The sequence below is a fragment of the Castor canadensis genome, chromosome 2, assembly GCF_047511655.1.
Source record: "Castor canadensis chromosome 2, mCasCan1.hap1v2, whole genome shotgun sequence".
Classification (NCBI taxonomy): Eukaryota; Metazoa; Chordata; class Mammalia; order Rodentia; family Castoridae; genus Castor; species Castor canadensis.
In genome coordinates, this window is record NC_133387.1 from 8,979,533 (window position 1) to 8,995,557 (window position 16,025).

At 35.9% G+C, this 16,025-nt stretch overlaps 1 protein-coding gene across 1 annotated transcript in view; it reads right to left on the minus strand.

Moving 5' to 3' along the window:
- Positions 1-16,025, minus strand: part of Cntnap2 (contactin associated protein 2) — a 1,948,854-nt gene that overhangs the window by 666,511 nt on the left and 1,266,318 nt on the right. Inside the window, exon 13 of the mRNA XM_074061335.1 lies at positions 6,365-6,565. Within this exon, the coding sequence (XP_073917436.1) occupies positions 6,365-6,565 (201 nt within the window). The remainder of the gene's footprint in view (positions 1-6,364; positions 6,566-16,025) is intronic.

The window sequence follows — 16,025 nt, forward strand, 5'->3', positions numbered from 1 at the left end:
AACCAAAGCAGACCAGGAAGCTGAAACAAAATCCAGAAAGATTTGCATGAGAAAAAAAATTTTATTACATCACTGAGATTGTTCAATCTTGACTGTGTATTTTCTGTCCTTTTAATATAAGAACAGTATTTGGATCCTGGCTATAGTCTTTCTTCTTTCATTCTATTATATTTATTGGGTATATTTAAATTTCAATGAAGGAAAAGAATCTAATTCATTATTTTTTTTTGGTGTGAAAATGATTTTACCCCTTGGGTCTTAACAGATAGACATTTCCACCTATCTTCCTAGTGCTATCACTTCATGCATTGAAGCTAAATGACTACTGACTCTGCAAATTTTCCTTGGTAAGCAACCTTATTGAGGAGTCCTAAGACTGCTGCTCTGTTGGTCCAGTTAGGAACTTGAGCCACCCTCAACTGTTCTCCCTCTTCTAACTTGTATATATAAGCAATCATAAACCCTGTGGATTATCCCATCAAAACTTTAAAATCTTCCTGGTCATACAAGTTTCATGGACACTCCCATGACATTGCACTGAACAGTCTCTTCATACCCCCTTTGCCTTCCTCCATAGCCTTTCCCCTTGTAACAGCTAGAACACCCAAACTGAAGTCATTCCCTATGAAATCCAAAGAGGTTCTTGGACTGATCTCCAGGTTTTTTTCCTACCTCTCTTACCACTCTCAATTTCACTACTCCAGCTATTCTGACCTCTCATGTTTCCTTCAGGGTAACTACTGTGCTCCTTAAATTCCATCACAGAATCAGTTGAGCACTCTGATTTTCTAACCTAGAAGCTCCTACTCCATTTTTTTTCAATCAACATGTATGGATTCTTCTGTGTCAGCTGATATAGCGTGCTTCTTGATAAGAAACTAAAAATATTTGTTAATTCTCCTTCCCATTGGCCAGTGAGACGCTCAGCAACTCCTATCCAAACTACCGAAATAGCTCTAGCCAGTCTCCCTGCTACTTGTTTGCCCCTTTAAACTGCAGGAAGGTTCTTGTTGGCTCAGTGTGGAGCATCACTAGATTTCATTTCAAATTTTATTCTTTAGTTATTGTTATCTGCCTTGCTTGTATCATTTAATTATACCCTCTCATCTTGATGCAGTGATTCTTATAATTAATATTGTGATTAATATGCTGATTAGTCACAATAAATTTTATTTACTGAAAAAAGTCTTTTGTTGTGATCAGGTGATATTTTTACCTATATTTTGTCAAGAGTTAAACATCATGGTTTTTTAAAATTCACAGCACAAACTTGGGAAAAGTGAATTTCTTGATAAGTGTACCAAAGTTTAGGAGTTTTTCCTAAATGTGGGTTATGACTCACCATGCTGGAGTCATGTTTTCTTTTCTTTTGGATGCTACTAAATCACTGTTTAGCATCGTCAAAGTATATTGAATTTTACACAGCTTACTTTATAGGCAAAAATTGTGAGCATAACTCCTTTCAATAGACACAAAATCTAATAGCAAGCTACACAAAAGGATGGATAATTTATATGGTTTCTTTCAACAAAAAAGCAATAAAAGTATGACTTATGAGAACTAGACTACATTGAGAAATTAAAAGAAATGAAATCCTGGAAACCAACACACCAGCACTAAATATAGACAGAAAAATGAAACACAGCAACCTGATACTTTGCAATTAACTAAATCTTTACAAATGTAAGGAATAAATGCTTTAGCAGAAAAGTCTTAATTAGAAAGTAAAAGATGACTACAGTACACAACATGATATATAAATAAGAGCTCTAAAGAAGGCTAATGTACTGCTCAAATATGGAGAAACAATTTGGTCATTTAAAAGTATTTGGACTGTTGACAAAGACTTTACTAAAGTAGGATCTGTTGCAACTTTCAGTGTCTGATTTATTAAATTCAAGTTCTTAAGGTACTTAGTTCAGAAGTGGATTTCATTTTTCAATGATTTTATCTTTCATAACCTCAGATAGTAGTGCACTTGCACTTCTGAGGATATAAATACAAGGCATGTTGACATCCCTTCCTATTGTCATTAATGGTTTTCTGTATTTGGGTAGAACTAATTTGGTCATTCCCAAATTGTCTTAGCCTCATTCTAAACACCTTCTAGATGAAATAAAATAACTTTTATTTCTCTTATTTCTATGTCTTTTATAATGTTGATTAAGAAGAACTGAAGTAAATTATATTGCAAGAATGGATATGCCTATAAAGCAACAAAATCATTATTTTAAAATCAATTCCATTTTAAAATTTTGTAATAACAATAGAGATAATATTGCAAGTTGTATATCATTATCCTTGTAAAAGTTGTAAGAAACCAATAATGAATGTATAACTCTACATTTACTCACTAATGGTATAAGTAAATATTTATCAAAATAAAAATACATATGCTCCATATGCATATCAACTGTTTTACATAGGGATCTTAGAAACTACACAGTCCCCAGTGAACTATGGAGAGTAAAGCTCTTAAAGTAAAGAATAACATTTTAAGTGCATAGCTATTATAGCTGCATTTGATATTCATTTTAATTGCAATGACTATAATGAATATACTTTGTATTCAAACAGATGTCACAAGTACTTCTATACAAGTTCCAATATAATTCAGTCTTAGTTAAGAATGACTAAATGGATATTTAAAATTGAATGTTACCATGAAATAGGAACAAACCAATTACAGCAAACATTAGCTCCTTAAAAGAACACATTAAAGATTTTTATTAAATTGCCTTTTTTTCTTATTTTGACATACACAACACAGTGATGCAGGGAACTTGGTATGTCAACCATTCTTTACCCTTGCATCAGCTGTTCTGCAGATCAGAGCCTGTAAAACAGGAATGGGGAGTGTGTCAAATAACTCCAAAGGCAGGCTGAAATTCATTTTACAATATGTAAAGACTGTTCTATAATACCATTGAACCAATGTATCTTAGCTGAAGAAGTGCTTAATTATGTATTCCATTCTATTGCAGTCAATCAGGAAAGCCCTAATATTCTCTTTAATCTTTTTGCATAAGAACTAACACCTTAGGGTCGACCATAAGTGACCTTCATACTATAAACAGTGTTTCTAATTTATGGCTCACAAGTTACCCATAGATGCTCATTCACAACAACCATTCCTGGCCCAATCGTGTCCTGTCATAGCCTAGGAGTAGGGCCACATGAGGATTCTGATGTCCATACTATGTAGAAACAACTGCCTGAATACTGGATGAGGTAATATATTTATATTAATACTTATTTTATTCAAACCAGCAAATATTTATTAAGAACAGATCCTATATGAAGGAAAGAACTGATACATATAGGTTGACCAAAAAAACTCAGCAAACATATGATAAACTAATTTTTGAAGCACAATGACAATTTACAAATGCCTGGAACTACAATGAAAATAATGTATTTATTGTGAAGATTTAAAAAATAGCAGATCTGTCCAAAAAGAGTATCTTAAGGGTGAAGAGAAGTATGTTTACTTTATATTACAAAATGTAACTAACATACCATTTTAAAACAAGTTAATCTTATAAGCTATAAGTTGAATATACTTGGAAGTCATCTTGTGTTTTTTAGCCACTAGAGCAAAGAGCAATAATTAAAAGTTGACTTTGGAGTTTCATAGATGAAAGGAAGAAAATAAAGCTTTTAGTACCAATAGGTGGTGGGGGGAGTAGAGTCCACCATTTCTTCCATCCCAGGACAGAAGATAATTACGTGAAGTCTGTGAACAGAACCTCAGTAAGGCGTACTCATCAACTCAATCAAGAAATGGAGAAAGACAAAAGCACATGAGATTCATTAATGGCTCCTACTAAGTAGCCTTGCTTTTCCATAGTCCTGACTTCCTAGCATTGGAAACAGGATCCAATAAGAAAAGCTGTGAGATGGAAAGGTCCAAAGAAACACCAGCTGGACTACGGGGACCTCTCAATTTTTCCACAGCAATTACCAAAGAATGTCATCATCACCTGGAAACTCCCTATGTTTATGTTCTCACCTGCCAATCAAAATCCCATAGGCAGGGCAGCTAAGAGATAGAAATTTATTTCCTCATAGTTATGAAGGAAGGAAGCCTGAGGTCAAGGTGCTGCGTGATTCTGGTGAGGGCTCTCTTCCTGGCTTAGAGTTGGCCCCCTTCTTGCTGTGTCCTCACATGGCAGAGAGAGAAAAAGAGACAGCTCTCTCCTTGCTCCTCTTTTAAAAGGCCACAATCCTATGTGGATTAGGACCTCCCCATTACAACCTCATTTAACTTTATTATTTCTTAAAAGCCTTAACTCTGAATACAGTCACTTTGTGGGTTTGGACTTCAGTATAGGAAATCTGGGAGGAACACAACTCAGGCCATAATTACTCATTAGAAATGCAAATTCTCAAGCCTCTCCTCCGACCCACTGAATGAAAACATAAAGGAGTGGAGCCCAGCCGTTTGTGTTTGCCTAATCTTCAGAGGTTATTCTCTAGAATATGAAGGCCCGAGAAGCTCTGGCTCCAGGATGAAGCCTCAGCTTTCAGCACAGCCTTGATGTTCCTCCAAGCCTGGGCTCACTCTCACTTTCCAGCTTTGGACTTCGCACCTGGACTGGAAGGGTCATTCATCTTATACTGTCTTCTGGATCATTTCTGTCAGCAGCCTGGATTGTCTTTCTGACTCTTTAATGGCTTGTTAGCCATATTCATCTCTTCCTCCAAACAGCAGACACCCTAGTGTTCTGAATCAACAATTTTCATATTTTGTTGGTTTTACTTTCTTAGAGTTCATAGAATACACTGTCTATAAGCATAGTGAAAGCTGCACATGGACAGCGCTCAAAACTTCAAAATATTGTACACTATTTTTCTTTTCATTCTTCTTTGTAAGCCACTTCCGACAACGTTGGCTCTAATTCAGTATTGATCCTGGGCATTTAAAAACCCATCGGTCTCTGGCATAACACGATCCAACATTGTTTAATATTTTTAAGAAGTCAACGTACTATTTGCTACCTATGTCCTTAAATATATCAAACTCTGTAAGTGCTTAATATATTACCCCATGATATTTCAAAATCCTTCTGAAACTGTCATGATCTCTACTTGAAAAAACAAAAACATAGAAAGCTAAGGGTTACCATCAACAGATCCATTGTACCACATGGTGACAATAGTCAATGACAATATACTGTGTTCTTGAAAATAGTTAGAGAGTAGAATTTGTGTTCTCACTGTAAAAACACAAGTAATACGTATGCTAATTTGCTTGTTTAGAAATTCCACAATATATACAGGTTTCATTGCACATGACCAATGTTTACAATTTTTATTTATATTTTGTTTTTCTTTTGTGGTACTGGGGATTGAACCTAGAGCCTCACAGATGCTAGGCAAGTAAGTGCTCTACCACTTGAACAAATCCCCAGCCCTACAATTTTTACTTATGAAATAAGATAAATAAACTTGCATAAACACTTCAGTAACTCCTCCAAAGTCACATGCCTGGCTAATTGTAAGACTCAAAATCATGAAGCCAAATTTCCTCAACTCAAAGGTCATGCTTATTTCCACTATGTTATGCTGTAGAAACTCAGGGATATAGTTTTCTGTCCAAATATTAAATTTTGTGTTAAGACCCCTAAAGCACACTGGCTTTTTTTTGCAATAAAGTTATCTGCCATATATCCTTTGTACCTCTTATTCTCTATACCTTAACACATCTTGTGCATACTCTTACACACATGCACACACACTTTGAGGCATTGCTAAATGTAGGCGTCATGAAAAATGATTCAGGCTGAGCTTCTTGAGCTGTTAAATGACTTCAGACAACAAAAACTCCAAATTCTACAACTGTTCTGTAAGTGGTTTACTGGCCAAGAGCCTTTACAGTACTTTCATCTTTTCATTAAACACACCTGAAGAACTCAAAAGGCATTCCTTATAAGTTCTCAGGGCTCTGGCAAAGTTTGCCCTTAGCAACTACTAATAATTAACCATTTGAAGATCTCTCATATATATATATATATATATATATATATATATATGTGTGTGTGTATATGTATATATATACGTATATGTATATATATGTGTATATATATATATGTATACGTATATATATATGTATATGTATATATATATAAACGTAAAATTGAAAAACCAAAAAATTAAAATAATGGAATTTCTTGAAAACTCACACATTCTTACCTTCATTTTCCAGAAAACATAGCCAAGTGATTACATTTCACTTACTTACAGATGTTTGCACACTGAAAACTGGACTATAAGATAATACACTACACCTGTTGGATTGTTTAGGCAATTTCAAGCACCAGCTGAGACAGTAATTAAAAGTAACATTCCGTTCTCAGCCTACCTGGGGTGTTCAACAACCTGGACATCTTGCAGAAGTAGGCGACGTACTGTTCACAGTATTCAGCGCTGCTGGTGATTGCGCTGATCTGATCCATGGAGGCACTGTAAATGAGCTGTGTCACTGAGTATTTTTCTGGGTTGTAGCCCACCACAGTTGTCTGCATCTGTAAGTCGTGAGACACGATGGTCCATACTTTGTCCTCTGTGGGTAGAAGAATGACCGTGACAATGGTTCGTTAGTATGCAAGGGCTTTTCAAATGTACGAAAATAACTGAGCTATAATTTAATTGAACTGGTGTAGAAGAGAGTTGATAAAAATCAGCACAGCAATCACTCCTCTTCTCAGACCTATATTCTTATAGGAACAAACTAGAAAACTAAAATTTTTATTAAAAATAAGTGAAAGATAACTTCCTGAAAATAAACCAAAAGCAGTTGTGTATCTGGTTGGTGTTCTAACATCTGTCAGTCCATTATGTTGAGAGTCCATCCAACTTTGTAACATATCACTCTTCTTCCATTAAAACAGTACCTACTCTTTCCTTAAAGACCTCTGCTGGCTCCAGACGCTGGGTCTCCCCACCTGCTGTTTGCTGTAGTCAGAATATGCATCCTCATCTTGTCAACAAATATTTGTTTCACCTTGTGAACAACTGTTCTTTCCACCCAGACTTTTCAGGCAAAATTAGACATCACATTGTTTTTTATTGACATACTCTGTGCTTGTGGGATAAAGCAAGGCAGTGATTGTCTTGACATTTTGGACCCTGAAAATTTCAGTGCAAGAAAAGTAGAAGCAGTTATAAAATAGACGAGGTTAAATAAAAACTCTCTCTACATTTGACTTTAAATTAGAAACAGCACTAAGAAGAAAGAACAAGCAAATCCCAAAACAAATAGAAGGAGAGAAATAATAAAAATAAGAGCTGAAATCAATGAAATAGAAACCAAAAAAACCATACAAAGAATTAATGAAACAAAAAGTTGGTTCTTTGAAAAAATAAACAAGATCGATAGACCCCTGGCAAACCTGACTGAAATGAGGAGAGAAAAAACCCAAATTAGTAGAATCAGGAATGCAAAAGGGGAGATAACAACAAACACAATGAAAGTCCAGGAAATCATCAGAGACTACTTCGAGAACCTATATTCAAATAAATTTGAAAATCTTAAAGAAATGGACAGATTTCTAGATACTTATGATCATCTAAAACTGAACCAAGAGGAAATTAATCACCTGAATGATTAATTAACACAAAATGAAATTGAAACAGCAATCAAGAGTCTCCCCAAAAAGAAAAGTCCAGGACCTGATGGATTCTCTGCTGAATTCTATCAGACCTTTAAAGAAGAACTGATACCAACCCTCCTGAAACTGTTCCATGAAATAGAAAGGGAAGGAAAATTGCCAAACACATTTTATGAAGGCAGTATTACACTTATCCCAAAATCAGGCAAAGACACCTCCAAAAAGGAGAACTATAGGCTAATCTCCTTAATGAACACTAATGCAAAAATCCTCAACAAAATAATGGCAAACCAAATTCAACAACACATCAAAAAGATTATTCACCACGACCAAGTAGGCTTCATCCCAGGGATGCAGGGGTGGTTCAACATACAAAAATCAATAAACGTAAGAAACCACATTAACAGAAGCAAAGACAAAAACCACTTGATCATCTCAATAGATGCAGAAAAAGCCTTTGATAAGATCCAACATCATTTCATGATAAAAGCTCTAAGAAAACTAGGAATAGAAGGAAAGTACCTCAACATTATAAAAGCTATATATGACAAGCCTACAGCCAGCATTATATTTAACAGAGAAAAACTGAAACCATTCCCTCTAAAATCAGGAACCAGACAAGGATGCCCACTATCTCCACTCCTATTCAACATAGTACTGGAATTCCTAGCCAGAGCAATTAGGCAAGAAGAAGGAATAAAAGGAATACAAATAGGTAAAGAAACTGTCAAAATATCCCTATTTGCAGATGACACGATCCTATACCTTAAAGACCCAAAAAAACTCTACTCAGAAGCTTCTAGACATAATCAATAGCTATAGCAAGGTAGCAGGATATAAAATCAACGTAGAAAAATCATTAGCATTTCTATACACTAAAATGAGCAAACGGAGAAAGAATGTATGAAAACAATTCCATTTACAAAAGCCTCAAAAAAAATCAAATACCTAGGTGTAAACCTAACAAAAGATGTGAAAGACCTCTACAAGGAAAACTATACACTTCTGAAGAAAGAGATTGAGGAAGACTATAGAAAGTGGAGAGATCTCCCATGCTCACGGATTGGTAGAATCAACATAGTAAAAATGTCTATACTCCCAAAAGTAATCTACATGTTTAATGCAATTCCCATCAAAATTCCAATGACATTCATTAAAGAGATTGAAAAATCTACTGTGAAATTTATATGGAACACAGGAAGCCACGAATAGCCAAGGCAATACTCAGTCAAAAGAACAACGCTGGAGGTATCACGATACCCAACTTCAAACTATATTACAAAGGAATAATGATAAAAACAGTATGGTACTGGCACAAAAACAGACATGAAGACCAGTGGAACAGAATAGAAGACCCACATATGAAGCCACACAACTATAACCAACTTGTCTTTGACAAAGGAGCTAAAAACATACGATGGAGAAAAGACAGCCTCTTCAAGAAAACTGCTGGGAAAACTGGTTAGAAGTCTGCAAAAAACTGAAACTAGATCCATGTATATCACCCTATACCAATATTAACTGAAAATGGATCAAGGATCTTAATATCAGACCACAAACTCTAAAGTTGATACAGGAAAGAGTAGGAAATACTCTGGAGTTAGTAGGTATAGGTAAGAACTTTCTCAACAAAATCCCAGCAGCACAGCAACTAAGAGATAGCATAGACAAATGGGACCTCATAAAACTAAAAAGCTTCTGTTCATCAAAAGAAATGGTCTCTAAACTGAAGAGAACACCCACAGAGTGGGAGAAAATATTTGCCAGCTACACATCAGACAAAGGAAAGATAACCAGAATATATAGGGAACTTAAAAGACTAAATTCTCCCAAAACTAGTGAACCAATAAAGAAATGGGCAAGTGAACTAAACAGAACTTTCTCAAAAGAAGAAATTCAAATGGCCAAACAACACATGAAAAAATGCTCACCATCTCTAGCAATAAAGAAAATGCAAATTAAAACCACACTAAGATTCCACCTCACCCCTGTTAGAATAGCCATCATTAGCAACACCACCAACAACAGGTGTTGGCGAGGATGTGGGGAAAAAGGAACCCTCTTACACTGTGGGAATGTAAACTAGTACAACCACTCTGGAAATAAATTTGGAGGCTACTTAAAAAGCTAGACATTGATCTACCATTTGATCCAGCAATACCACTCTTGGGGATATACTCAAGAGACTGTGACACAGGTTACTCCAGAGGCACCTGCACACCCATGTTTATTGCGGCACTATTCACAATAGCCAAGTTATGGAAACAGCCAAGATGCTCCACTACTGACGAATGGTTTAAGAAAATGTGGTATCTATACACAATGGAATTTTATTGCAGCTGTGAAGAAGAACGAAATGTTATTGTTCACTGGTAAATGGATGGAATTGGAGAACATCATTCTGAGTGAGGTTAGCCTGGCCCAAAAGACCAAAAATCGTATATTCTCCTTCATATGCAGACATTAGATCAAGGGCAAACACAACAATGGGATTGGACTTTGAGCACATGATAAAAGTGAGAGCACACAAGGAAGGGGTGAGGATAGGTAAGACACCTAAAAAACTAGATAGCATTTGTTGCCCTTAATGCAGAGAAACTGAAGCAGATACCATAAAAGCAACTGAGGCCAATAGGAAAAGGGGAGCAGGAACTAGAGAAAAGGTGAGATCAAAAAGAATTAATCTAGAAGGTAACACCCATGCACAGGAAATCAATGTGAGTCAACTTCCTGTATAGCTATCCTTATCTCAACCAGCAAAAACCCTTGTTCCTTCCTATTATTGCTTATAGTCTCTCGTCAACAAAATTAGAGATAAGGGCAAAATAGTTTCTGCTGGGTATTGAAGGGGTGGGGGAGAGAAGGAGGGGTGGAGTGGGTGGTAAGAGAGGGCGTGGGGGCAGGAGGGAGAAATGACCCAAGCCTTGTATGCACATATGAATAATAAAACAATAAAAAAAACTCATAAAAAAAAGAAACAGCACTATGAGCCTAAGATGTTATCGCTTTTAAAAATGTAAATATATATTCAAACTCCCTACACTGATAAGTCTCCAAAACAATGCCTAATGTCCAACACAAAATTATCATCATTAAACACCATTTGCCATTAATAGAAAACTAAGGTCACTAATGGAATGACTAGTCCTGGGCTGGAAATGTGCAGAGGAGAGTGGACCCTATCTTTACATCACAGCCTCATAAGCTATTGGAGACTGGGGCAGATCAAAAACCCCTAAAGGTATAAAGGACAACTTTTGACATCAGTAAGAGTTTCCAACAACAGACTAAAACACGCCAAATATCTTTAAGTTTATGAAACTTAAGGTTTAGTTTTGGAAGATGTTGGGCAGCTAATTCATTTTGAATATTAGTAAATACAGGCAAAGACCCAAGCATTTAGCCTATTTTTTCATTAGGACATGTGATGTAGCTAAATATTCTACTTTTGGAAATATTTTAGCTCATACTAGAAGACTAAATGGTAGAATATAATCACTTCCTAAGTTCTAAGTTAATGGGGTCTAAGAAATGATTGCCAGTGGCTGGAAGAGCACCAGCAGAAAAACCAGAGATGGTGTGCCTCCAGGTACCAGTACACAGCTGACGTCACTGGTAAGGTTGTGTCAATACAAATCAAGCACAGAACTGGCCACACTTATAGATCTAACTGCTGATTTCCAGGACATACAGGACAGAGAGAGCATGTTAAATGACCCCAAAGGGAAATAATCTGTAAGATCCATGCACGGACAACTCTACAGATTCATCTCATTTTTTCAACTAATAAATTGCCAACAAAGGTGAGAGGAAGGGAGAAAGGAGAGAGAGTCTTCTTCATTTCAATAAATGACAACTCCATTCTTCCAGTTGCTCAGGACAAAAATCCTGGAATCATTAACTCTTTTCCTTCTACCATCCCCAAACAAGCTGCCAGTGGATCTTGTCTACTTTAGTTTTAATGTGCTCAGTACTTCCTCCTTATTTATAGGGGATAGGTGCTAGAAGCTAGCAAATGCCTGAAGCCATATGCAATATTCAACCCAGTTTACACTGTATTTTATCCTATACATACATATTTATGAAACAGCTAAATTTATAAATTAGGCAAAGAGATTAACTGTTGCAACTAATAATAAAATGGAGCAATACTTTGTAATAAACTGCCAGCCTCACTATTCATGTACTTTGGTGCCTTTATTAAGTGAAATAAGAATTACTTGAACACAAGCACTGCAACATCATGGTAGCTACCAAGTGACTAATGGGTGGGTAGAATATACAGTGTGGATACACTGGATAAGGGTTAATTCATGTCACAGGAAAGATGGAATGGGATGGTACAAGGTTTCATCACACTACTCAGAGTAGCATGTGATTTAAACGTACAAAGTTTTTTTCAGAGTTTTCTATTTTATGTTTTTGGATTACAATTGACCATGGTTAACTGAAACAGTAGAAAGCAAAGTTGCAAATAAAGGGGGACAAGACTACTGTTTTTGGAAACTGAGCACTACTCTCTTTACCCCCACTGCCAGTACTATGGTCAAAGCCATCATTGCCTCTCACTGCATCGTTACCATGACTTGTAACCAGTCATTTGCTTACTACCCCTGCGTTCTCATATCTACCGTCAACACCATAGTCAGGGTGAAATTTTCATGGGATACTGCTCAAAAACCTCCTGTTAACAGGTCTTGATCAAAGCCAAGTCCTGAAAATAGTGAAAGTCCCAACATTATTCATTTCCTCCTTGCATTTATCCTTACTCATCACTACTTCCTCCATGCTCTTCTGGTTGCAGCCCCATTACCTCACAGAGGTCAGGAGCTCCCTGCCTGCCACCTTGACCTTGCACTTTCTTCTGTCTGCAGCCTTCTTTCCTCAGACACCCCGGAGCCCCCTCCATCTTTTCTTCTTGATCTTTGTTCCCAAGGCTTTCCCTTTGCAGCTTACCAGTCCCACAGTGACTTGCCATCAACCTGCCCTGCTCTGTTTTCCTCCTGAGCATTCACTCTGTGTGACCTGTGTGAGTGTTTATCCTGTAGTGTTCATGTCCCCACATTAAGAGGTAAGAAGGCCAGGATAGCACAGGGATTGGCTCAGAGTAGGCCTTCAAAAAATATCAGTTGAATAGAAGAATGGATTAATAAAAAATAAGAGAACAAAAAATAGTTAATCTAGGAACTTTTAAAATCATTTTGGCTTCAGTTCCAGCTCTGAGAGAACTATGAGCACCTCTGCACACCCTTACACTTCAACTTCCTTTCTTCTACAGCCTGTCTACACTGGAAGCCCTTCCTCCTGGAATCAGATAAGAGTAATAGCAATAATAAGAAAACTCAGTGTGGCACCACTCATGGGAATATATTTACCATGGGATAATCATTGTGGCCTGTTTGGAACTGTCTTTCTTTGGTTCCTTTGACTCACAAGACTTACTACCTATTTTATTAATTCTGTCACTTTCTGATGTGACTCCAACAAGTAACTGATTGTCATTTGTATGCAAGCCTTCAGACTTTACCCTTGTATAAGTAAAAGAGCTCTTAATTAAATTATGCTAGTCATTCCCTTGGTTATAAGCAGCCTCTGGCATAGAACGCCAAATGTCTGACACAACTTCTTTCCTTTCTTTTATTTAACAAGTCCCTATTCCTGCCACTCATGATGGACCAGCATTTTAACCTGACCTCTTTTTTTATTGGGTCATAAATCTATTTCCAATCTGCACAAAATAATGTTCATGAGGAAAAGTGTGTTTGTCAGCTTTCTGTTATTACAAAAATACCCGAGATGTTTGACTTAGAAAGGGAAAAGGTTTGTTTTGGCTCACAGTTTTAGAGCTTCCAATCCATGATCAGTTGGCCCTGTTGCTTTGGGCCTGTGGCAGAACATCATGGTGGGAGCTTGTAGTGGAACCAAGCTTCCCATTTCAACACCAGGATGTGAAAGAGAGAAAGAGGAAGGGAATGGAGTCCCACAGCCCCCTAAAAGGGCATGCTCCAATGACCTAATGATCTACTAGCCCCCACTTCTTAACGCTTCTACCCCCTCTTATTAGTACCCTGAACCAGGGACCAAGCCTTGAACACATAGGTCTTTGGAGGACATTTAACATCCAAACTCTAGTAGCAAGTACTATTTTAAACAAGAGGAAAAATTTGGTTATCCATTTTTAGTCTCTGTCCTATACAACTTCAATAACTTTTAAAGCATTTATCAATTTGTGAAGTAGATTTGTAAGCATCCTCTTTGAGAGAGTAATATTTGAGCCAATTTTAGAATAATTTCAAGTTCAGTGGGGAGAACACTCCAGACTGTGCTAATACCAAGGGAAAAGTGTGAGGCAGAAATAACCTGCAGATTAGTTTTGCTAGAATGAAATGGAAGAGGAAAGAGAAGGAAATGATAAGACAAAAAGGCAGAGAGACCAGATATTGTAGCTACTTGTCAGCCATAATGTGGGCTTTGAATTTATTTTAAATGTTATGGAAAACCATGGTCACTTGACTTTAAAAAACTTAAAACAAAATCTTTCTATATGGAAATTTGATGGTAACTGAGACTGTGGATGGTAGCAGTGGAAGTGATGAGAAGCAGAGGTTAAACATATAATTTGAACATAGATCCAACCAGACTCAGTAATGCTTCAGGTAAGATATCCGGGAAAAAATAAGACAAGGGTTGCTGTGAGGATTTTAAATAAAACTTTACCTGGGAAGATGATGTTTTCACTTACTAATATGGGAAAAATTGTGGAGAATAGAAGTCAATAAGGAGACCTAGACTAGGTAGCCAATAAAGTGAAAATGAAATCAGGAAGGGTCACAGGATGAGTTGGTTTCAAGAGCAGGGCAAGAGATGGGTAGATTCTTTTTTTTTTTTTGTAAGATGACGATCATTATACAGTTTTTATAAGCTGATGATCCAGTAAAGATGGATATATATATATGTATATATCTATACATATCTATTTTATAATAATATTTGCCAATTATAGTTTTATAAGAAAGCTGGACCTGTGGTTTATGGAACTTACATTTCACTGCCACAGATATGTTGTGTTATGATTATCATGGGAGAGAGGCACATTAAATCCTACCTAACTCTTAATTTTAGAAACTTCAGTTATATGGGTTTGGCTTATATTAGTAGTGAAAGAATAGTTTAATGTCAAAATTGATTCAATCTAGTATATAATGTTGCATTAAGAAAATGCATTAAAGTAGAGTAACTTTAATAGAATCAACTGTATAGGGATAAATTTTATCTCCCCTCTACTGATGTTAAAATTAAAAAATACCTTAGCAAATCAAAAATGAAAAAAGTTTTGAATATATAAAGAGTGCAAATAATTAGTCATGAACTACTGGAATTCTTTGCTTTCTCAGAGGAAAGAAATGTTATAATCATTTCTATTCAACAATATTTTAGAGCCTTAGACATTACAATAAGTAAAGTAAATCAAAAAAGAATGAATACGTTTTCAAGCCTATTAGAAAAGTCTTGAACTTGATAAAGATTGTTCAATGTAAGCAAAATATACAAAAATCAATTGTATTTCCAATACAAATGATGGGAACATATAATCTAAAAATATAAATTGTAATATGATAAAATACAACCTTTCAAAAGATAAGCAAAAACTTCATGAAGAAAAATTCAGTTTTATACAATATTAAAGAATTACATAAATGAAAAATATTTTATATCCATAGATTGATTGAAAGAGTCAATATCATAAAGACATCTATCCTAAAATTAGTTTATAAATTATATTCATTTTCAATCAAAATCCTAATAATTAGCTCTGGATGTGTGTGTGAATGGAATTGTGCAACTGATTCAACAATGTTAAAACAAAGGCAATCACCAAACCCAGAGCCTTGCCCATCGAGTTAGGCACTCTACACTGAGCTGCATTACCAACCTTCCAAGGCTGTCTTTAAGAGGAACACTGCAGAGAGAATGGCCTATCAGCAACAGTGACTAAGTAAGCTTGGTACAGGCAGAGACAACAGCAATAATAAAACAAAATTTAAAAACTTTAAGCAAAATCTATGGATATATGGAAACTCTAATTAGGGTTGGTATTGATAAATTGCTTATCCGTACTGAAAAAGAAATGAAATTTAACCCCAGCACAAGTTTAACCCTACACAAAAGTTAACCTTACCCAAAAATCTATTCCAAATGGATTAAAGGCTTAGTGGAAAAACATAGATGTAGGTGTAATATTTCTATTATTTTTAAGCAAGGCATGAAGTGAACACATTGTAATAGGAAAGAAGCATGCATATGAATTTGTTAAAATTAAGCTCTTTTTTAAATGAGGATTTCATAAGCTAAGTGAAAGTTAAGCTACAGAGTAGAAGAAATACTTGCAAGATACAGACCTAACAAAGATTA